Genomic DNA, 20,147 nt, shown 5'->3' with positions numbered 1-20,147 from the left:
TGAATCATGACTTTTATGCATATTACATGACTTTTCATTAGCAGCATTAAAAATAACTACTGTAGACCATTTGCTTATTAGACCCTTTTATACTATAAAGTCTGAAATGCCACTTTTTTTTTTACTTCAGGATTAAAATTAAGGATTCTTTAAATAGTAAGTAAAAGAGTTACTAAAACAGATAATCATCAATGATGAATGATTATGAGCCCCAGGGACCTGACATCACAGCCTTTCAACTTGATCTACTGAGCACTTACTGCATCCTTAATATAAAGATGTAAGGCAGAATGGAAAACTGGAAAGAAAACAGGCTCCTGGGCCTTAAATGTTTTAATATTAGCACTGCTACACAGCCGTGCAACCTTGAGCCAACTACTTAACCTCTTTGAGCCTCAGTTTTCTTATCTGTAAAGTGGAGATACCACCCCCTACTTCATAGGGCTATAGAAGCAAAAAAGATCTCATATGTAGTGCATCTAACTATGGCCTGCACAAAGAAAACATTTAATGCATGGCTTATCATCTCAATTGTCCTCATCACTGCCATCATCATGCTTAAAGCTCCAAGTACAGTGCGTAACCTTCTAGTGTAATCAGATGCATACATAAATAACTATCATACAAGGTATCAGGACTGAGTGCCAAGAGATAGAGAGTATACAGAAGGGCACTCAAGGTCCTTCTTGATATGGCTCTTGCTGACATATCCTTACTTCTGGCCTCTTTGCACCAAACTATAGCTATAATGAACTACTGAAATTCCCTGAATGCACTGTGTTTGTCATTTGTCTATTCTTTTGGACATAGAGTAAATTCTTGTTATTCACAATAGTTATGCTCTGGAAAGTTGCAGCAAACACTGAATTAGTGATTACTGAACCACTGCTCCTAAGGGAAATACAGGGTTAGGTTCTTGAGAGCTGTCTGGTCACATTTTTGTCAACTGGTCAAAACAATATATAACCTTGTTTTATAGCTGTTTCTGTTTAAAGATGTCTTATTAAATATATATTGCTGAACTCATGCCTAAAGCTTATCTAACACATGTATTTTCTCTGTAAGACACAACACAGCCTTGGGACGCCTGGGTGGCTCAGTTGGTGGCTCTGCCTTCGGCTCCGGTCATGATCCCAGGGTCCTGGGATCGAGTCCTGCATGGGCTCCCTGCTCAGCAGAGAGTCTGCTTCCCACTGCTTGTATGCGCTAACGTGCTCCCTCTCTCCGACCAAAAAAAAAAAAAAAAAAAAAAAAGACACATCACAGCCTTCTTGCATTTAGGAGTACTAGACAGTACTTCAGCACTATACTACTAGGGGGACATTACAAGCAGTGCAATCACCAAAAAGCCCCCAGGAAGTATGAAAACAGTAATAAATATCGTTCAAAAAGGAAAGCTGTTTACAGTATGAGAGCAGAAACAAGGCAGTGTCACCTTGTTTGACATCAACTGGAAACACCTGTGTTGGGTGACTCACCTATTCTGCCACTGTATACCAGTTGGTGAAGGACTACAAAAGCACCACAAGTATAGATTTTGGGGTTACAAACAAATTTTAGCAAGTAGGCGAATTCACAAATACGGAATCTGCAAATGAGGATCAACTCTACTAATGTTTTACCTAGGACGCCCTTCTCTTTCTTCAGAATTCACCTGGCCAACTCTTAAGTGCCCTTCAGGACTCAGCTTAAGATGTGAGAAGCCTTGCCTGGCCCCAGCCATTCTGGTTAGATAAATCCTTAAAAATGCCCCCCTAGCTTCTGGACCTGCTTCTTATTGCTCATCAGGCTGTTTTACAATTGTTTATTTTTCTGTCTCCTCCGTTTGGCTATAAGAGCCTTGGCGGCAGGAATCATCATTTTTGGTTTTGAATCCAAGGCCTAATTCTATAAAAGCAGTTCATTAAACATTTGTTGAATTAACAGTCTTCAAAGAAGGGGGAGGACACTCCCTATACTGGTTGAGAATGGCTATGGGTATGAAATCAGAGGTTTCATGAATAAAACCGCAAAGTGAGTGAATTTTTAACTATTAGTTTAAAGGCTTTCAATGCAAAATTTGATTTTAACTTATTTCAAACTAATGGCTTTTTTTTTCCCCAGGTGGCATTAACTTCAACTCACATTGTGATAAGGACAGTTCTTGTTAAGTGATATGATCCATTTTCTTATTAAGCCACTTTGAACTGCTTTTTAAAAAATAATTTGCCAATAAGAGCATCTTAACTGACAGTTACCCTTAGACATAAAAACATAGAAATACCGATTTTATTTTTATAGCTATTCTGATTTAGGACAAATGCCTTTTACTTGAACAGACCATCAGATATGCATAACATTAATTTTAGAAAATCACTCAGAGACCGATGAGCTCCCCTTGGACCAACATAAAGCTCACTTCACTACCACCATCCTCCTGCACAGTCATTCCCCTCATCTCTGAAGATCTACGGAGACTAAAATGGAAAGGGTTTCAATTCAGTCTCTCCTTGTTTTATATATGAAGCCCTGGGACTGGAGTAAACTTTTCCTGCATACCTGCCTTCCCAGGTCCTTCTTGCATTAAAAATAAGAGCCAAACCAAGAACAAAATGATTCTTTTGTTGCTAGATTCCTGGTTAAAGAGGATTCAAAAGCCAAAATATATAGCAAAGATTTGAAAACCTGTATGTCCTCTCACACCGAGTGTACCAACTTCCCCTTTTGATTCTTCCCACAATAATGCTGATTTACATGAATGAGATGAGAAAGAGCTGACATTGACTCTTCATCTTGAAAGATCTCATCCCTACCTCAGAACAGCAATCTCCATGATGGACTCTCTCAGTGGAATCCATGGTTTGCCCCAGTGAGAGATGCTAATGAACTACTTCTCAGTGCTTCACTGTAGTCTATTTTCACTTGATATAATCTCTGACCAAACTGCTAATTTGCTCTGTCAGTAAAAGCAAGGCCACAATTTATCCTATTCTTTTTACAAAAGGGAGTGAGTACTGGCTTTTCCCTAATTACTGAGAGTCCAAAGATAAATGATAACGAGCAAATACTGGGTGCTATAACCCACCAGTTATTTCATCAGTAATTTAAAAAAGTGCAATAGAACTGAATAGAAAATATCATAAAGCATACTAAGGGTAAATTATGGTTTTCAGAAACTTTTATTTTAGTTACACATATATGTATGTAGGGATGTGTTTAGTGGGTAATGACATAGAACATTTCTTTTTCTGGGTTTCAGGCAAAATCTGAAAGCCACTGTTGCAGCCCCTGATCCCTGATCTTAAGTGCTGACCTGCCCCGCCCCCCACTGCTGCTGAGAGCTGATGGTAGCTTCGGAAATGTGTGTAAGCACTTTTATTCGAGCACAGTGCTCCCTGCCAATGGCTGATTCTGAACTTTGGGACTCCATTCCGAAGAAGAGAATATCTGCTTAACCCCAACGAAAATGGTATATCAATTTTTAAAGATTGATTGATTGATTGATTTGCCAGAGAGAGAGAGAGTGAGAGAACACAAGCAGGGGGAGCGGCAGAGGGAGAGGGAGAAGCAGGCCCCCCACTGAGCATGGAGCCCAATGCCAACGTAGGGCTCGATCCCAGGACCCTGGGATCATGACCTGAGCCAAAGGCAGACGCTTAACTGAGCCACCCAGGTGCCCCAAGGTATATCTATTTTTAAGCACTTTGCGGGTGTAGCATTCATTTGGTACTTGAGTCTTCTTGCCAGTGCACATCTTTTCTAACTAAACTGCAAAAACTGAGGACAGAGGCTATAGTACCTAGTGACAACTCTAGCACCTTATTCACAGGAGATGCTCAATTAACATCGTGTGCATTAGCCCTTTCCCTCTAGCAGAATCCCTCTTTTGGAATCAATGCCTACTGAGATCTGGCCAACTTAGGGGCTGAAAAAGTTTTTGCTCTAGGCTTGCTTGCCTGGCCAAGGTATTTAACCAACTCTGCTACCTCCTCCTGTGCTAGTCTAGAATAACTATCATTAGCTACAGATGGTTTACAGATTTGTTTTACTACAGTGTATAGCACTACACCCAAGGCTGCATCTGTAAGTTTGTGAACGTTATTAAACAAAGTAAGCTCTCATTGTCTAATATAAGTAGACCACCCATTTTTCTTTGAGGTTAGAATGACACTCTTTATTTGATACTTACACTGCTCCTTAGGAAAAACTGACTCAAGAATTTCCAACTCCCTCCAAACTACTCTACTTGATAAAACTGTTCTTTGCAGAAAGGGCTAACATCTTATATATTTGGTAAATGCATACTATTACCCATTTTACCTGACCTTAATGTGCTGGGATCACAGTATGCAAAACATCTCAAAAAGTAAAACAATCAGAGGTGAGCGCTCTATACCTATAAATTCATACTGAACAAAACTAAACATTCACAGCTTACACAGAAATAAAATCACACATTTGCTACCTGCTTATTCATTTCTGTGATGTTTATCCAGACTTTGTTCAAGCCCAGCTCCCCAGATTCAATCTTCTCGAGTTGTTTTTGTTCACTGAGTAGTTCTTCATTAAGTTTGGGAATTTCTTGGAATGAACTTTTCTGATTAGATTCCACTAAAAGCAAAAATAAGAATTATAATAAATAACCACATACTACTCCCTTGACTCCAAGATGAAAAAATGATCTTACAGTAGGAAGGAAGACAGGTTAATAGAAGTCAATCCTGGTAGGATGACTGAATTCCTATCTACCAGCTACACTGTTTTTTAAAATTTATGTAAATATATAATTTTAATACTAAAGCACCATTTTAACTGGGGCTACTTCACTACTGGGGGTACAACTTTTAAAAGTCAGATGGCTAAAAATGACAACAAAATATCAGCAGAAAGAGTTGGACTCTGTAATTTACTGTGATCCTGAGTAAATTACTCAAATTCTTTGAGCTCAGTTTCCTCATCTGTATGACAGAGATAAAATATACTTTACAGGATTTTTAGAATTAAGTGAAAGAATAGTTGTAAAGTACTAAACAGGGCTGAGCAGGCATACAACAAGTGATAAATAAATACTAATTATTAACCAGAGCAATTAAGGAGCCTTGTGATTAGTCAGTGAAGATTTATAAACCTTATTCCATTAATGCTCAAGGTGATGTCAAAAGTTATATCCCTAAATGATTAAATCTAACTTTTTTTCTCTCTCAAACTGGTAAAATGCAAGATGGGTTCTTAACCACCTTTCAAGTGCTATTATGAGGATTATGATTTTAAATTTTTTTCATAAACAGCAAACAGTATTTTCTTAGATCTTAAATCAACCCAAAAGCTCAAAGTGAAATAGAAGATAAAGGAACATGTTAGGTGAAGTGTAGGCTGATATTTGGCTTTCCTTTGGAAAACAGTATCTCCTGACTGGTTTAGAGATTTGCCAGCCTGAAGGCAGAGGCCTGAAAGAGTGCTTTCTCTTCTGTCTTTAAAAAGTATTTTTCCTTTTTATGAAAAATAAAATACTGATCATGGCTGGTCCTCCAGAATAAAACCCACATCATTTTTTTTTTAAAGATTCTATTTATTTATTTAATTGACAGAGAGAGAGAGAGACAGCGAGAGAGGGAACACAAGCAGGGGGAAGGTAAGAGGGAGAAGCAGGCTTCCCGCGGAGCAGGGAGCCCGATGCGGGGCTCGATCCCAGGACCCTGAGATCAGGACCTGAGCTGAAGGCAGTCGCTTAACCTACTGAGCCACCCAGGCGCCCAAAACCCACATCATTTTTTTTTAAAGCTACAGATTGCCTGATTAGTTGTTATATACTTTCTTTAAAACCAAAAAAACTGGCATACAGGACAGATATAAAACAATTTACTAAAATTTAAGTGCCATGATTTTTTTTTGTTCCTCTCTGTGGGGTCAGCATTTGGAATACACCTGGCACATTTTAGGCACTCAGTAAGTATCACTGACTGCATAAATCTGGCCTTTGCTTACCTCTCAACCACATTTCTCATCACTTTACCTTCCTCTTCAATCTGTTTTCTGGTAAAGTGGATTTTCCAGACACACCAACCTTTTTAAATCTCAGTGACTCTATACACACTATTCTTTCTGCCTAGATGCCCTTGGCTTGCCCCTTCTCCATTTCTGTTACCTTAGCCTAGTTAGTTCCTTTTAAGATTCACCGCAAATAGCTGGGTTCCCAGGTTGGATGCCCACCACCACTCACCATTCCAAACTCTATCTAGCACTTAACACACTGTGCTATAACTATTTACTCATGTGTCTCCTTTACCAGACTAAGAGAGAGAAAGAGTTGCTTAAGGACAAGGACCAGGACTTATTTGTCATGTATTTCCAGGGCCCAGCACAGTGCCAGGTATATAGAAGCACTCCAATGCCTTTCTGGGAAATAACTGTAGGGTATGAAATGGAGTTAATGTTGTCCTATTAAGTTAAACAAAGAAAATTCAATCAAACAAACTCAACAACAAAAAATCCCCGCAAAACTCAGGGGCGGGGTGGTAGAGGTATCCCTGCCAGAAATAAGCCCACTCTCCCAAAATTCAGATTTTTTTGTTTTTTAAGATTTTATTTATTTATTTGACAGAGAGAGACACAGGGAGAGAAGGAACACAAGCAGGGGGAGTGGGAGAGGGAGAAGCAGGCTTCCCGCTGCGCAGGGAGCCCGATGCAGGGCTCGATCCCAGGACCCCGGGATCTTGACCTGAGTCAAAGGCAGATGCTTAACGACTGAGCCACCCAGGTACCCCCAGAATTATTTAAAAAAAAAAAGATATTTTTATTAATTTTTCAAAAATATGCACGAAAGGATTTCTTTATAAATGAAATCCCTCAGTGCTTTTAATGCAACATTTGGTTTACACTGGTTTCAGGAATTTTGTCAGTATAAATTAATACTGTAATAGTAAGAAAAGAAAGGGGCGCCTGGGTGGCTCAGTCGGTTAAGCATCTGCCTTCGGCTGAGGTCATGATCCCAGGATCCTGGGATCGAGTCCCGCATAGGGCTCCCTGCTCAGCAGGGAGTCTGCTTCTCCCTCTTACTCTGCCACTCCCCATGCTTGTGCTCTTTCTCTCTCTGTCAAATAAATAAAAAAAAGAGTAAGAAAAGAAAAATGATTTTCTTTTACATTTTCAGTGAGGTTGTAAAGTAAAACTTATCCCACACATTTCTGCTATTCTCAGGTGGTCAAATGTCCCAAGTGGGGGTGGGGGTGGGGGTCTCTGTCCCATGGTCTATACGAAAGAAGTAGAAGGTAGAAGTAGAAGAGGAAATAAGACAAATACATAAATAACCTGGGTTGCAGTTATTAACTAACAAACATATTAAGCTAACAAGCCCTGAAAACCCTCTGGATACTTAGGATTGTATGAGCCAAGAGAGGATCATTTTCATTATATGACTTGGGGCTTTTTAGGAGAGAGTAGCCTAGTCAAGGCACTTTGGCTACATAAATGGGAGGAAGCGTAGCAAACAACTTATAATTTATGTTCTTTCAACATGGAAAGCAATTCATTTAAAATCTAGTATATTAATACTCAAAAGAACTTACCTAGTTCTTTTCCTGATCTCTAAGACCAGGAAGTAGAGATTTCTGCATACACTCTTTAGACAGAACACATACAATGCTAACAGCAATATTTTACACTTAAACGCCTTTAGTTTGCAATAAACTTTTATATAATCATTCAACTTGTTATTGAGTTCCTATCATGTGCCCAGCCCTGCACTCAGCACTAGTGCACGCTGAAGACCCTGAGGCTCTCAGTCTGGGTGGGGTGGGGCATGGGGGGCAAGGTGTCATCACAGAATTACTATGCAGTGGAATGGATGGTATGACAGAGAGATGCCCAAAGTGCTCTGGGAGCATAAATATGTCTTTGGGTTTTATGGATGGGAAAATGAAGGCTCAAAAAGAAGTGACTTAGGGTGCCTGGGTGGCTCAGTTGGTTAAGCGACTGCCTTCAGCTCAGGTCATGATCCTGGAGTCCCAGGATCAAGTCCCGCGTCGGGCTCCCTGCTCAGCAGGGAGTCTCCTTCTCCCTCTGACCTTCCTCCCTCTCATGCTCTCTCTCTACCATTCTCTCTCTCTCAATAAATAAAAATCTTTAAAAAAAAAAAAAGAAGTGACTTATCCACATTTTACCGCTAGTAATGAGCAACCCAGGATTCGACAGTCAAACCTTCTGCTCTTAGGACCAGCACTCTCTCTAGTATACTCCAGCTGTCAGCCACTTACACCCTAATGCCCTCATTACCACAATTTTTAAGTTCTGTACTAAATGACCAACTGCTACCCTGCCTGTGTGACCGAAAAGGAAACGGCCTGATTTATTCTTTCCTTCTTTTCTAAATTCTCTTCCCCCACCTAGCATTTCATTGTTGAGTCATAGGGAGAGATGGTTGAGAACAGAATCTTCCTTAGAATAATTGTGGAGGTCTTCGGAAGTACCTGGTTCTGGAAAGAATACTAAGTTTCAAGACCAGTGAGTACCTTCAGCTTAAGGATCAAGTTATTCCTTGACCACAAGGAAAAATACCAAGTCTATCTGCTTTGCTTTCTATTTCAGATATTCCAGCAATCCTGCCTCCTTTCCTGACAAGTGTCTTTGAAAATTTATTGAAATAAAGAACAAGGGCTCTGAATTTCTCAAAAAGGTATTAAAGCCAGACCAGCAGGTGGTCTTCTTTGAATCCATGACTTCACTGTGGCTCAGTTGGTTGGGCGACTGCCTTCGGCTCAGGTCATGATCCTGGAATCCCGGGATCGAGTCCCACATCAGGCTCCCTGCTCAGAGGGGAGTCTGCTTCTCCCTCTGACCCTCCCCCTTCTCATGCTCTCTCTCTCTCTCGTTCTCTCTCTCAAAATAAATAAAATCTTTAAAAAAAAAGAAATAAAAATAAACTTATTGAAACATATCTAAAGTAGAAATGTAATTCAAAGAAAGACTATTTAAGCTTAACAAGACTGACCTCATTTACTCAAGATGATGGTTTTCACAAAAAATTATCGTTCACGTGGTCCACAATGGTTCAGCCAATGGACTGACTATGCCCCAGGCTCCACCCCCTTGAAATCCTGCTTTAGACATTACAGGGCTGGTATTTCTATTGCAGCAAACGAAAGATGACAAAGCAGCTGGACTGACAATTCCAAATCTGCTTCATTCAGCTAGATGACAAATGTAATCAGGATCCCAGGGGACTGTTGCTCAGTGGTAGAAAGCAGGTCTCACAGTTCAGGGTACAAGTCCTGGCATCTCCTCAATATAGTGTTTCCAGAGATTGGTATTAACAAGTATTCAACAAATATTTGCTGACTGATTGTCATGTCTATTACCTGGATACACTTCAGACATACATTTCTTTTTTTTTTTTTTAGATTTTTTATTTATCTATTTGACAGAGAGAGACACAGCGAGAGAGGGAACACAAGCAGGGGGAGTGGGAGAGGGAGAAGCAGGTTCTCCACCGCGCAGGGAGCCCCATGCAGGACCCGATCTCAGGACCCCGGGATCATGACCTAAGCCGAAGGCAGACGCCCAACAACTGAGCCACTCAGGCGCCCCAAGATATACATTTCTAAAAAAAGAAATTCCCTGAAAAGCTCAGCTAAGGTATAAATTACATGGGTGTCCTGTAAACACAGGTAGAGAGCAGTCAGGGAAAGGAATCCCTGGAGGGTAGAAGTGAGCAAAGTTTTGAAACGTATAAGTAAATAATTGCTATATGTGATCAAAACAAGCTGTAGCACAAACCTAGGAGGCCCAATTAATTACAGAGAGCTAAGGGCACAGACAGGTGTCTTTAGTGATTATTTACAGTTAAACATTGTTACTGAGAACCTCATTTCCAAGTTATGATTACCACTTACAAAGCAAACATGGCCTCAAAAACATTTTGCAATACTGGTATGGACAACCATTGAGGAAGAAAATTAACTAGAATACAAAATCTCATTCTTTCTTATACTGTACTCCCGATTCCACCAGTTGATTAAACATATAGGTCAAGACGATTCTGGCAGAGAATTGTGCTTTACCTTATTCCTTTCCTTGAATCAGAAGAAAACATTTTTTTCAAGCAACGTTACTAAGAACATCATTAACACAGTAACTAAGGATTAGCTGTCCCTAGGTCAGGTTCGGAACTTGAATAACTGCAGGCAGCAAAGAGAAGCTGGGGTGAAGGAAAGCCTGGAAGTTGTGATCTTCTAAGGCTTAAGATGGGAAGTGAGGACACAACTTTAATTCCAGTTCTGGGGCCAGATTTTGTTACGACGTTGAGAAAGCCTAATGGTCAGTTTCCCCAAGTGTTAATGCTGCTAAGTTGTTTTTTTTTTTTTTTTTTTTTTTTTTTAATGCTGCTAAGTTTAAGGCATTTGTGATTAACTTGAAACTGGTTCTTTAGCTTCGAAAATTAACCCTTGAAACCTAGAACCAAAGATCTGTGTTGCTAAAGGAAGATAGGTCAAATGTAGCTGAAGCTACTCTGCAAACACACCTTTCAGATAAAGTACCTTGGATGTGGCAAAATACAACTTTGTAATTTAGAAACTATAAAACTCCTCAACTTAAAAAGTCTCTTAAGCTTTAAAACTCATGAGACAAATATTTATTTGTCATTTGGTACACAGTAAGCACTCCATAAATGCTAGCTATTATTACTGTCCATTCCATACAGTTTTTCTTAAGCAGGAAATTGTTTGACAGACACTCCCACATTCTTTCTCAAACGGCCCTGTGAGGAGGAAGGAAATAGCCCAATGTTGCTATTGCCATTTCAAACTTGGGGAAGTATAAAGTGGCACAGGTGGAGGTTAACCAAGGTTCTAGACTCCTGGACCTTAGCACTTCCTTTTTGCACCTTAGGTGTTGACTGCAATGTCATTATTTCAGATGCTATTTGTCCTGATGGTGCATAAGCATTGTTTTTTGTTTGTAGGTTTAAAAACTAGCAAACAAACAAACAACTATTCCCACATTCCAGCTGACAGCTAAGAAAGAGTATAAGAAGGCTGGAAGGAATATATAATTGCTTCATCAGAGTGGGCAAAACTATTCAGCATGGTCCACTTTGTGGACCTAGAAACTGGAAACAAGGTAACACTCTGAAAAGGGCAACCACTTACTTGTTCTAAATTTTTCCTTGAGGGCATCCAGATCCTCCTTCAGGGCAACTTGCATCCACACCAAGCCAACGCAGGCCACAACACAGGCGGCAAGGATGACAAAAGCACAGAGGGGATAACAGATCTTGCAGCATCGTAAATAGTCTCCCCTGATCATAAGAACAAATTCAACCAGGAATACAAGAGTGATTATGAGTACAGCTGTATTAGAAATAGCATACATGTGTCACCATATAGCTATTTACAAGGGAACACTGGGTACCACATTCTTAAATCTGAACAGCAGACTGAAAGTGACTAAATAACATGACCCATGAAGAGCTCATCTTTTGGATACAAAGGTTTCAAACTTCACATGACAGAGAAAGAGATTCTGTGGGAATAGCAGCCCACAACCGTCATCATGGATTCATTCAGATCTTTGGGGACAAGTTCAGGTTAGGAAAGTGTCAAGACCAGATCTTCTCTGCAATAAATTACAGCACTGTAATTTACCTATTTCTTGCTTTCCAACATGTATCCCCTCCTGGGGAGCCTGTTTCAGATTACTGAAACTTCATAAACTTTTGAGCAAGTTTTACTGCAAATGAATGAAAGAAATAGGAACTGTAGGTTTAAGTGGACACCTGGTGTACTCTAGCTTATTGGTTTAGAAGGCAGGAAACACAGAAGGCAGGAAACACGGAAAGGGGTTAGACTTCACACCAAACTTCAACTAGCACTCAAGGTCTAAACTAACTCAACAGAGCAACTATCCTCGTGGAACTGTTCCATTTCATCAGACCTTCATATCCCAAATCTAAGATTGCCCTTAACTACTTAACCTGACAAAGCTCATTAGAAACCAAACTCTTCCTTTTACAAAATGAAAGAATAAAGACACTCAAAGAACAAAAACCTCAAAGGATTTAATCTCTTTCAGCACCCCAACCTTCTGCCTACTCCTTGCTTCCACATCCTCAGCACAATATTCTTTTCTTTCAGTGTGCTCCCTGAGAGGGTCCAAGGACACCTTCAAGGTTCCCTTCAGCCTTTTGCCGCCCTGTGCCTCAATTCCCAATGTCCTCAAAGCTCACTACTGGATTTGCCTAGTGGCTGCATCATCTAAAAGTGGTTTGGGAAGAAGCTGCCTCTTCTTTTTGTTTCCTACCCTCCACGTACTCTCAAGGCTCATACTTTTCTAAGTTCCTCACCATATCCCCTCACCTTCAAGATCTGAACTCATCAAGACTGCAAAGAATAACCTGAAGTCTTAAAGTCCCTGTCTCTACTACACTTTTAAAAAAGGTCTAGTCCCAAAAGCTTCTTTGCTCCCGGGTAACTCTTCTTAGCTTTTCTGCCACTCCCAACTTGGTCTCTCTGGGCTCTTGGCACATTCCCCAAGTCAATATCTCCACCCTAGATTCAGAGTTCTTCCTACACTTACAGACAGATCTCTAACTTATCCTTCATTCAGAACCTGAGCTCATCACCCTAACATCTTTTCTTCCTGTTTGCCGTCCAAGGTCTACACTCTTTTTCCTTTCTAAGTACACCCTTCTTCCTTTCAACTTTCCCCCTTGGTAGTATAAGGAAATGCATTTTCCCTCATCCCACCCCTCACCACTGCATCACTCACTTGACAAAACGAGAGCGATTTTCAACTAAACCGAATTCCTCTTCCTCCTCAGAGCTGGATTCAGAGTCTGAGTCAGGAGGCTCAGTGCGAAGGAGGCGGTGGCCTGAGCCTTTCTTGGGCTTCTTTCTCCGACTGTCCCCAGCCAAGCCGATCAATGCATTAAGCTCTTTGCGCTTCTTCATCTTTTTGTGTGGGGTGAGTGGTGCACCCACTCCTGAGCTGCCAGGTTCGTACCCGATGCCCAATTCTCTCACTACCTTGGAGCTGCCTTCCAGGGTGGGGAATTTGGGCCAGAGCCCTGGGTCACTCCCACCCAGGGGTGGGACTGACCAGATCCACTGGGGGCTAGAGATTGGAGCCCAGAGGAAAGTGGAACTCAGATGGGTGGGGGATGTCACACAGAGATGGCCAGGGAGCTGGTGATAAAAATGGGTAAGGCTCTGGGCATGGAGTCTCAGATAAGAGGGTGGCAAGGGGAGCAACCTTTATCTTCCGATAGGTATGTAATATTTCTAAGTGTGCTCCAGGAGCTGAGGAAGGACACACAGATGGGTGTTTTGGCCTTCCGGGGCAGGACTTCCAGTAGAGAGCGAAAAGAAACTTGTTCTTGAATGGGAGAAGAGGGGGAGGTGCAGAGCTAGACAGTGAGAACGCGCTAGTCGCTCCCTAGCTGGAGAAGAGGCAGCAGAAAGGGGCTCGCAGCCGCTACAACCCCGACACAACTTGGGCGCCAAGAAAATGACGGTGTCTTGGGGTGATCACCGCTCTCCGGCCTCCGCCTTGAGTTTGAAGGGGGCCCGAGACTGAGGAAGGCCTAGAGCACGGCTCAGAGGGCTCAGCCTGCCAAGTGCCAGTCCCGCACCTGGGAGACTCCAGCCTTGCTGTCTGGGCCTGGGGGGTAGGGCGGTGCGGAGCGGCGACGGCGGCTCAGCCCACCTGAAGCGCTCCCGCCCAGAGTTTGAGATGTTCTGGCTACTCTCGGCAACTCACACGCGCCGCCTCCACTCCAGCCGCGACTCCGGCCCCCGCTCCGGCTGCAGCCGCAGCTGCTCCCAACTTGCTGGTGGTGGTGGCGGCGGCGGCGGCCGCGGGCTCCAAACCCAGGCCATCGCTCCAGCCCCAGCTCACTTCCCCTTTGGCAGCAGCCGCCGGCGCCGCCTGCCAGTAAGCCGCGCTTCCATTGGCCGTTCGCCGGGTGACGTCACACCAGGGGCAGGAGTGGCGGCGGGAGGCGGGGCGTTAAAGGGGCCGTGGCTCCGGCGGGGACTAGGTCCCGCCTACCGGTTGGGGAAGCCTCGCCCCCAGGAAGGCCACCTGGGATCTGCGGCTCACCTGTGCCGGGGCGGAGTTTTCTTTCGCCAGGAGCAGGGGTACTGGCAGGCAAAACACCCAGCTGCTCGACCTGCTTGGAAAGTTCCTCAGCCGCCAGACCCCCAGTTGTGATCTGGGCTGACACAGCCTAGAAGCTCCGCCCTTCTGACTCGCTTGCTGTTTTTGAAAAGTTTAGGCGTGGTACAGATTAATGACCCAGTTGAACACATTCATTCATTCCATAAATATTTATTGAGAGCTTACTACTTGTCGGAAGCAGCTCTGACACTGGGGACAGTGATGAACTAAATAACCACCTGCTTTTCTGCGTAGGATTGCCCCATTTAAAAAAAAAATACAGGACACCAGGAAAACTTGAATTTCAGATCAACAACGAATTTTTTTTTGAAGTATAAGTATATCCCATGCAACATCTGGGACATCTTCATAATGAAAAGTTAATTCTTTTTTTAATCTAAAATTCAAATTTAATTGGGTGTCCCGTCCCGTATTTTATCTGTCAACCCCATTTCTGCAGCTTATACTTTAGTAGGAGGAGAGCAACAATAGGCAAATACATTAAATGTCAGGAGGTGATGACTGTTATGAGGAAAATTGAAATATGATAAGGGGATAGGGAGTGGCTCACGATAAGGGGACTTTTGGTCAGATACTAGGAGGAAGGCAGGGAAGGAGTTGTGCAATGGCCTTGAGGAAGAAGTGACCTGGAAGATCTGGTGTGGCCGGACCTGAAGAACAAGGAGAGTGGTAGGAAATAAGGGCAGACAAGCATCAGGGGCCAGATCTTGTGGGGCTTTATGGACCATAGACCATAGGCCAAGAATTTGGGAAACCATTGGTGCTTAAAGCTATGTCAAAATTTCAGAAATATGGGGCGCCTGGGTGGCTCAGTCGTTAAGCGTCTGCCTTCGGCTCAGGTCATGATCCCAGGGGCCTGGGATCGAGCCCCGCATTGGGCTCCCTGCTCGGCGGGAAGCCTGCTTCTTCCTCTCCCACTCTCCCTGCTTGTGTTCCCTCTCTCGCTGTGTCTCCCTCTGTCAGATAAATACATAAAATCTTTAAAAAAAATTTTTTTTCAGAAATAACAGAAGTAAAACCAACAGATCATAGAGGTAGTAATTAGTAAAAGTGTATTGTGCACACACCAAAAAGACAGTTTGCAAACTAGGAGCACTCAAACCAAATCTTGGAATTAGGCTCAGGGGTATATTGTTAAAGAGAAACTCGAATAGTGACAAAGTAGTGACTGTTTATTCTTCACAGTGATTGATTATAAATATTAAAATTTTCTTAAGTGATAGGGAATTGGCCAGTGGTTACCTTATATCAACCTTGGGAAACAGTCTTAGTTTTGCTTATGATTTCCAGAGGCACAAGCAAGAAACAACCCAGGTCAAGTTACCCTTGCTAACTTAAAGCTAAATGAAGCTTTGTTTGTATGTTAAACTGGCTTTGTCTGCTCAGGGAATTTTCAAGCCTGGTCTCCATTTGTTTTTTATTTTAATAATCTGCCCCCCCCCTCGGCCATTGTCTCAGCGTGCTGAGAGTATGACCAATCAGTATAGCATTATTTTCTGTTACCACCATTGATGTAGTCAGGCCGAAAAATCACACATTCTGTGTTTCCACTAGTTGAGTCATCAGGCTGGAGAGCCACGTAGTTCCCATCTTCATCATTTATGTGATTATTGCTGATTTCATCCAGTTGTCTGATCCTGATGGCTACCATTTGGCATGTGAGTGGCTGCTGACAGGCATTTAAAACCCTCTAGAGTAAACAACACACTAGGGAGGTTAATATGATGACTGTAAGGAAAACCATAACCAAGGACTGAGAAATTTCCCGGAGCAGAGATTCCCAGGAGTAAAGATTTAACCAACTAAATAACTCAAATGGGTTATAATCAGATTCATGTTTTACTTAAGCCTATCTACATTTTGAATAATGTGCAGTTGGGTTTCAGTTTTTTCTGAGTTATTTATTTACATAGGTACAACATGACATATTAGCAAACGCATACCCTCATGGTTAGTTAGTACAGGTTAAACTTGAGGGTGTTCAGAAGGTGATGTTGCAGGTGAGCTTCCCCCTAAATTTGGCTTCTATTAATGTGAGCAATCAGATAAGTTAATGAGAGAGATTTCTATGGCAACAAAAGAAAAACAAAGGTTAATAGCTCAAGCAAATTGTAAGTACTGTTTCTGAGTTTGGAGAGCAGCCAGTTGAGAAAATTTCTAGATGTCAGGTTTGAAGCATTTTCAGGTGGAGTGAGGGCAAGCATGGCCATCAGAAGGGTTTTCCTGGTTTGCAGTGTGAATGTCTCTGGTGATTTTTCTGAGTGGCCACATAGGAACAGGCACAAAGATTGTCCACACATGAGCTGTTGTGCTGATTTGTCTGAAGTTTAGATCAAGTTGTCCTGCTTTAGCCGGCATGGTTTCGGGAAAAGGGCAGTTTTCGTTTCATAGTGATTCCAAGTCAAAAAGAGTAGGAGAAAATTGAAAATGTTAGTCTGGAGAGTTCTGGCCAAATATTGAAGGAAAATGGAAGAATTCAGGATCCAGTTTACAGATAGAAAACAAAACTTCAAAGACAACAGCACTAGAATCTGATATTCCCAAAGATGTATTACTGAAACATAATTTTTCTCTCTATAATCATCCCCATTTCTATCAAAGATAAGCACAGTAAGACTAGTTCATTTACAATTAAGTAGTTTCTATAAACTGGGCCTGATTATTTATATAAGTGCAATAATAGGGGTGCCTGGGTGGCTCGGTTAAGCATCCGTCTTTGACTCAGGTCATGATCTCAGGGTCCTGGGATGGAGCCCTGCATTGAGCTCCCTGCTCAGTGGGGAGTCTGCTTCTGCGTCTCCCTCTGCCCCTCCCCTCCGCTCGCATTCTCTTTCTCTCTCTCAAATAAATAAATAAAATATTTTAAAAAAATAAGTGCAACAAGAGTAGTGATTGACCATATAGGCTCTTTTAAATCTGCTTTGTTAGAACTTGTCACAAGGAATCTCAGAGTGGACTTTCCAAAGCCTCTGGAAGCTAGGAAACCAAGCCAAGGATTTGTCCAATTGTGTCCTGTTACAGGGAGAACAGATTCTTTTGTTTTTTAAGATTTTATTTATTTATTTGACAGAGAGAGACACAGCAAGAGAGGGAACACAAGCAGGGGGAGTGGGAGAGGTAGAAGCAGATTTCCCGCAGATCAGGGAGCCCTATGTGGGGCTTGATCCCAGGACCCTGAGATCATGACCGGAGCCGAAGGCAGACGCTTAATGACTGAGCCACCCAGGCGCCCCAGAAGAACAGATTTTTATTGAACTTATACAAATACATATTTTATCATAAAAATAAGAATATCTAATAAGAAAAAACTAATGATGTAATGTATGGTGATTAACATAACATAATAATTAAAAAAAAAGAATATCTAATCAGAGTTTCTGAATACTGGAAGGATCAGGTTGGAAGAAAAATTTCTTAACCTTTGTCACAAAAACATTTTACCAAATTGCTCTAAATTATAGATAGCATAAAAGAGAGGAGAAAAAGGGGCCCTTTAATCTGGAAAATAAAACATTAAAGAACTATCAATGTTTTAAATGAAATCATAAAAATTATAATCATCTCATCAGTTCATTCTGTGTTATGTAAGTAATCCTTATTTTGCTTCATCCTGAGTTGGCAGCTTTATGAATCAATCAGTTTTCAATTGGAACTTTAGAGATTCTTACCTTATGTTGTGTTATGATCTTAAAGATGTCAGAAACCTGAATTTTAGAGTACTTGTCAGGGTCTTTTCCATAAATCTCTTTGAAGATGAAGCATGCAGGAATACTTTTGCGAAAGCATCAGAGTAAAACAATAACTGTTATAAGTGACAAAAGACCTTAAAAGATCTGGTGAGATTTCACATGCACACACAAAGAGAGTGATGAAATTGACAACTAAATTTGGTTATTTTTGTCACATACATTTTAAAATCATGATTGATAACATTATACCAGAACACACTAGATTTTTAGGAACTTCACACCATCTCTGGAACACTTGTGTTAACATATATAAGTAGAAGCTAAAGAAAGTTTAGCATTACTTCTTATTTTACAATGCTTCCCATGTAATTTAACATTTCAAATGACCCTAAATAAAGTAACATTTCTCTTATCACTTTATTCAGAATTTCATTGTTTCATCACGGTGAAACAATACTTAGTTATCCATTAAACCAAAGTGACAGTTAAAAGATTTAAAAAGCAAAAACATAAGTTACACAATTGTAAAAAAAAACAACAAAAAACCTTAGCTCTTTCAATAGAGAAGACTTAGGTTTTTTTTTTTTAAATAATCAAAGAATTGATAAAGACAAAACACAGAATCTTTTCTAGGCAAATTACACTGAAGGTAAAGAAAAACCTTTGTTTATAATTTTTTTATTAAGAGCAGACTAATAATCTAAGAAATCTTTGTCCTCTTAACAGAAAGAAAACTAAATTCTAATTTTGCATCAGTGTACTTTTGATATTAAAACTCTCCTTTTTTTTTGAACATAAATAAATCCGTTTCGATCTTAATCAGCTTGACCGAAATTCTCTTCTCAAGATTTCTTTTCCACAAACCTTATACAACTTCCTGTATCCATTCAGGTTTGGTCTTATCTTTTTCCTTTCTTAATCAGGAATAATAGTTTTACTTTAGGACAAAATTACTTTCTTTTTTATTTTAACAAGACAAAATAACCAAAATCCAAACCAAAAAAACCCCCATGTCCTTCATACCTTTCCTTATCCAAAAAAATCCTTCCAATTTCCTTGCCTGCTTTCCATAGACAGTTGTTTTTCCTTAACCCTTATTATTTCTAGCAGTTTTCGTTACATATATTAATTAAATTTCTTAACCCTTAGATCCTTAATTCCTAGTGAAAACTAAGAAGTAAGTAATTGTTGGACTAACAAATTTGTAAACACATTTCATAAACTTCTAGAAGTATATTCTTCCTCATAGTAAATTTTTAAATGTGGCACAAAACATGGTTAATAAATATCTTTTGCCTCTCTGAAAAATTAAAAAGTCAAAAGTAGATAAACTTATGTTTAGCATTAATGCTTATTTGTAGATGATTTATATATTCAACTGAATATCCATTATTTAGCTTAATTTTGTATAAACTTAGTTATGTTTATTTCAATTACTTGTTTTTAACAATTATGCTTGGATTAAACATTAAACAACTAATCATCCTGTTATTTTTCTTGTTGACAAATTTTGAGGACAGGCCTGCTTTTATTAAACCAACAAATTTAAACTAGCTTTTATTTACCAAAATTATCTCAAATCACATGAACTTGAAAGACATTTGGATTTGTTTCTATATTTCTGAAAGTATACTTGATTTGTATAAATGCTTAACTTTCTTTTTTTAAAATCTTGCTCAATATGTGATCTTCAGTCTTTTATTTTATTTTTTAAAGATTTTATTTATTTATTTGACAGAGAGAGAGAGGGAGCAAGAGAGCACAAGCAGGGGGAGCTGCAGAGGGAGAAGGAGAAGAGGACTTCTTGCTGAGCAGGAACACACACACACACACACACACACACACACACACACACCCCCAGATGAGGGCTGGATCCCAGGACCCTGGGATCATGACCCAAGCCAAAGGCAGACGCTTAACTGACTGAGCCACCCAGGCACCCCTAAATGCTTAATTTTCTTTAAGCCAATTAAATAGAGCTCTCTACAAATTAATTTTGGTAATATCATCCGGAGTTAGAAAAATATCACATACATATATGGACATACATGAACATACAGACAGACGCAAACAGAGATCTTATCACTTTTGTTTTAAATATTTTAGGCATGTCTCAGGTACAGAACTCAAAAGAATAGTTGGATCCAAATTGTGTCTCTGGCAGATGGACTAAGTTAAGGCTATCTGCTCAGATGGCCAAAGAGTTTTTAAGTAAAGATTTTTTATTTGCGTGCTATAAGAATCCTTTTAGAGCTGTTTTTAGAGTCTTTGTCTTTTAGAAGCTTCTACATATCAATTAAAGAATGC

The 20,147-nt window shown here is 40.6% G+C and overlaps 1 protein-coding gene across 4 annotated transcripts in view; it reads right to left on the bottom strand.

Moving 5' to 3' along the window:
* The window catches only part of EFCAB14 (EF-hand calcium binding domain 14), a 39,323-nt gene extending 25,427 nt beyond the window's left edge, over window positions 1–13,896 (bottom strand). For 2 of the 4 annotated variants that reach the window (XM_025856027.2, XM_025856025.2), the window contains exons 1-3: window positions 12,742–13,896; window positions 11,124–11,272; window positions 4,445–4,590 (exon numbers count right to left, since the gene is read on the bottom strand). In XM_025856027.2, the coding sequence (XP_025711812.1) occupies window positions 4,445–4,590; window positions 11,124–11,272; window positions 12,742–12,923 (477 nt within the window). In that variant the 5' untranslated portion in view covers window positions 12,924–13,896. The remainder of the gene's footprint in view (window positions 1–4,444; window positions 4,591–11,123; window positions 11,273–12,741) is intronic. The other 2 variants (XM_025856024.2, XM_025856026.2) reach the window with 2 other exon arrangements.
* Window positions 13,897–20,147: the final 6,251 nt, after the last annotated feature.

Source organism: Callorhinus ursinus, unplaced genomic scaffold (genome assembly GCF_003265705.2).
Source record: "Callorhinus ursinus isolate GAN/ISIS: 27379988/994484 unplaced genomic scaffold, GSC_fseal_2.0 scaffold18, whole genome shotgun sequence".
Lineage (NCBI taxonomy): Eukaryota > Metazoa > Chordata > Mammalia > Carnivora > Otariidae > Callorhinus > Callorhinus ursinus.
The sequence above is the reverse complement of the archived record's forward strand: the minus strand, read 5'-3'. Positions and strand labels throughout refer to the sequence as shown.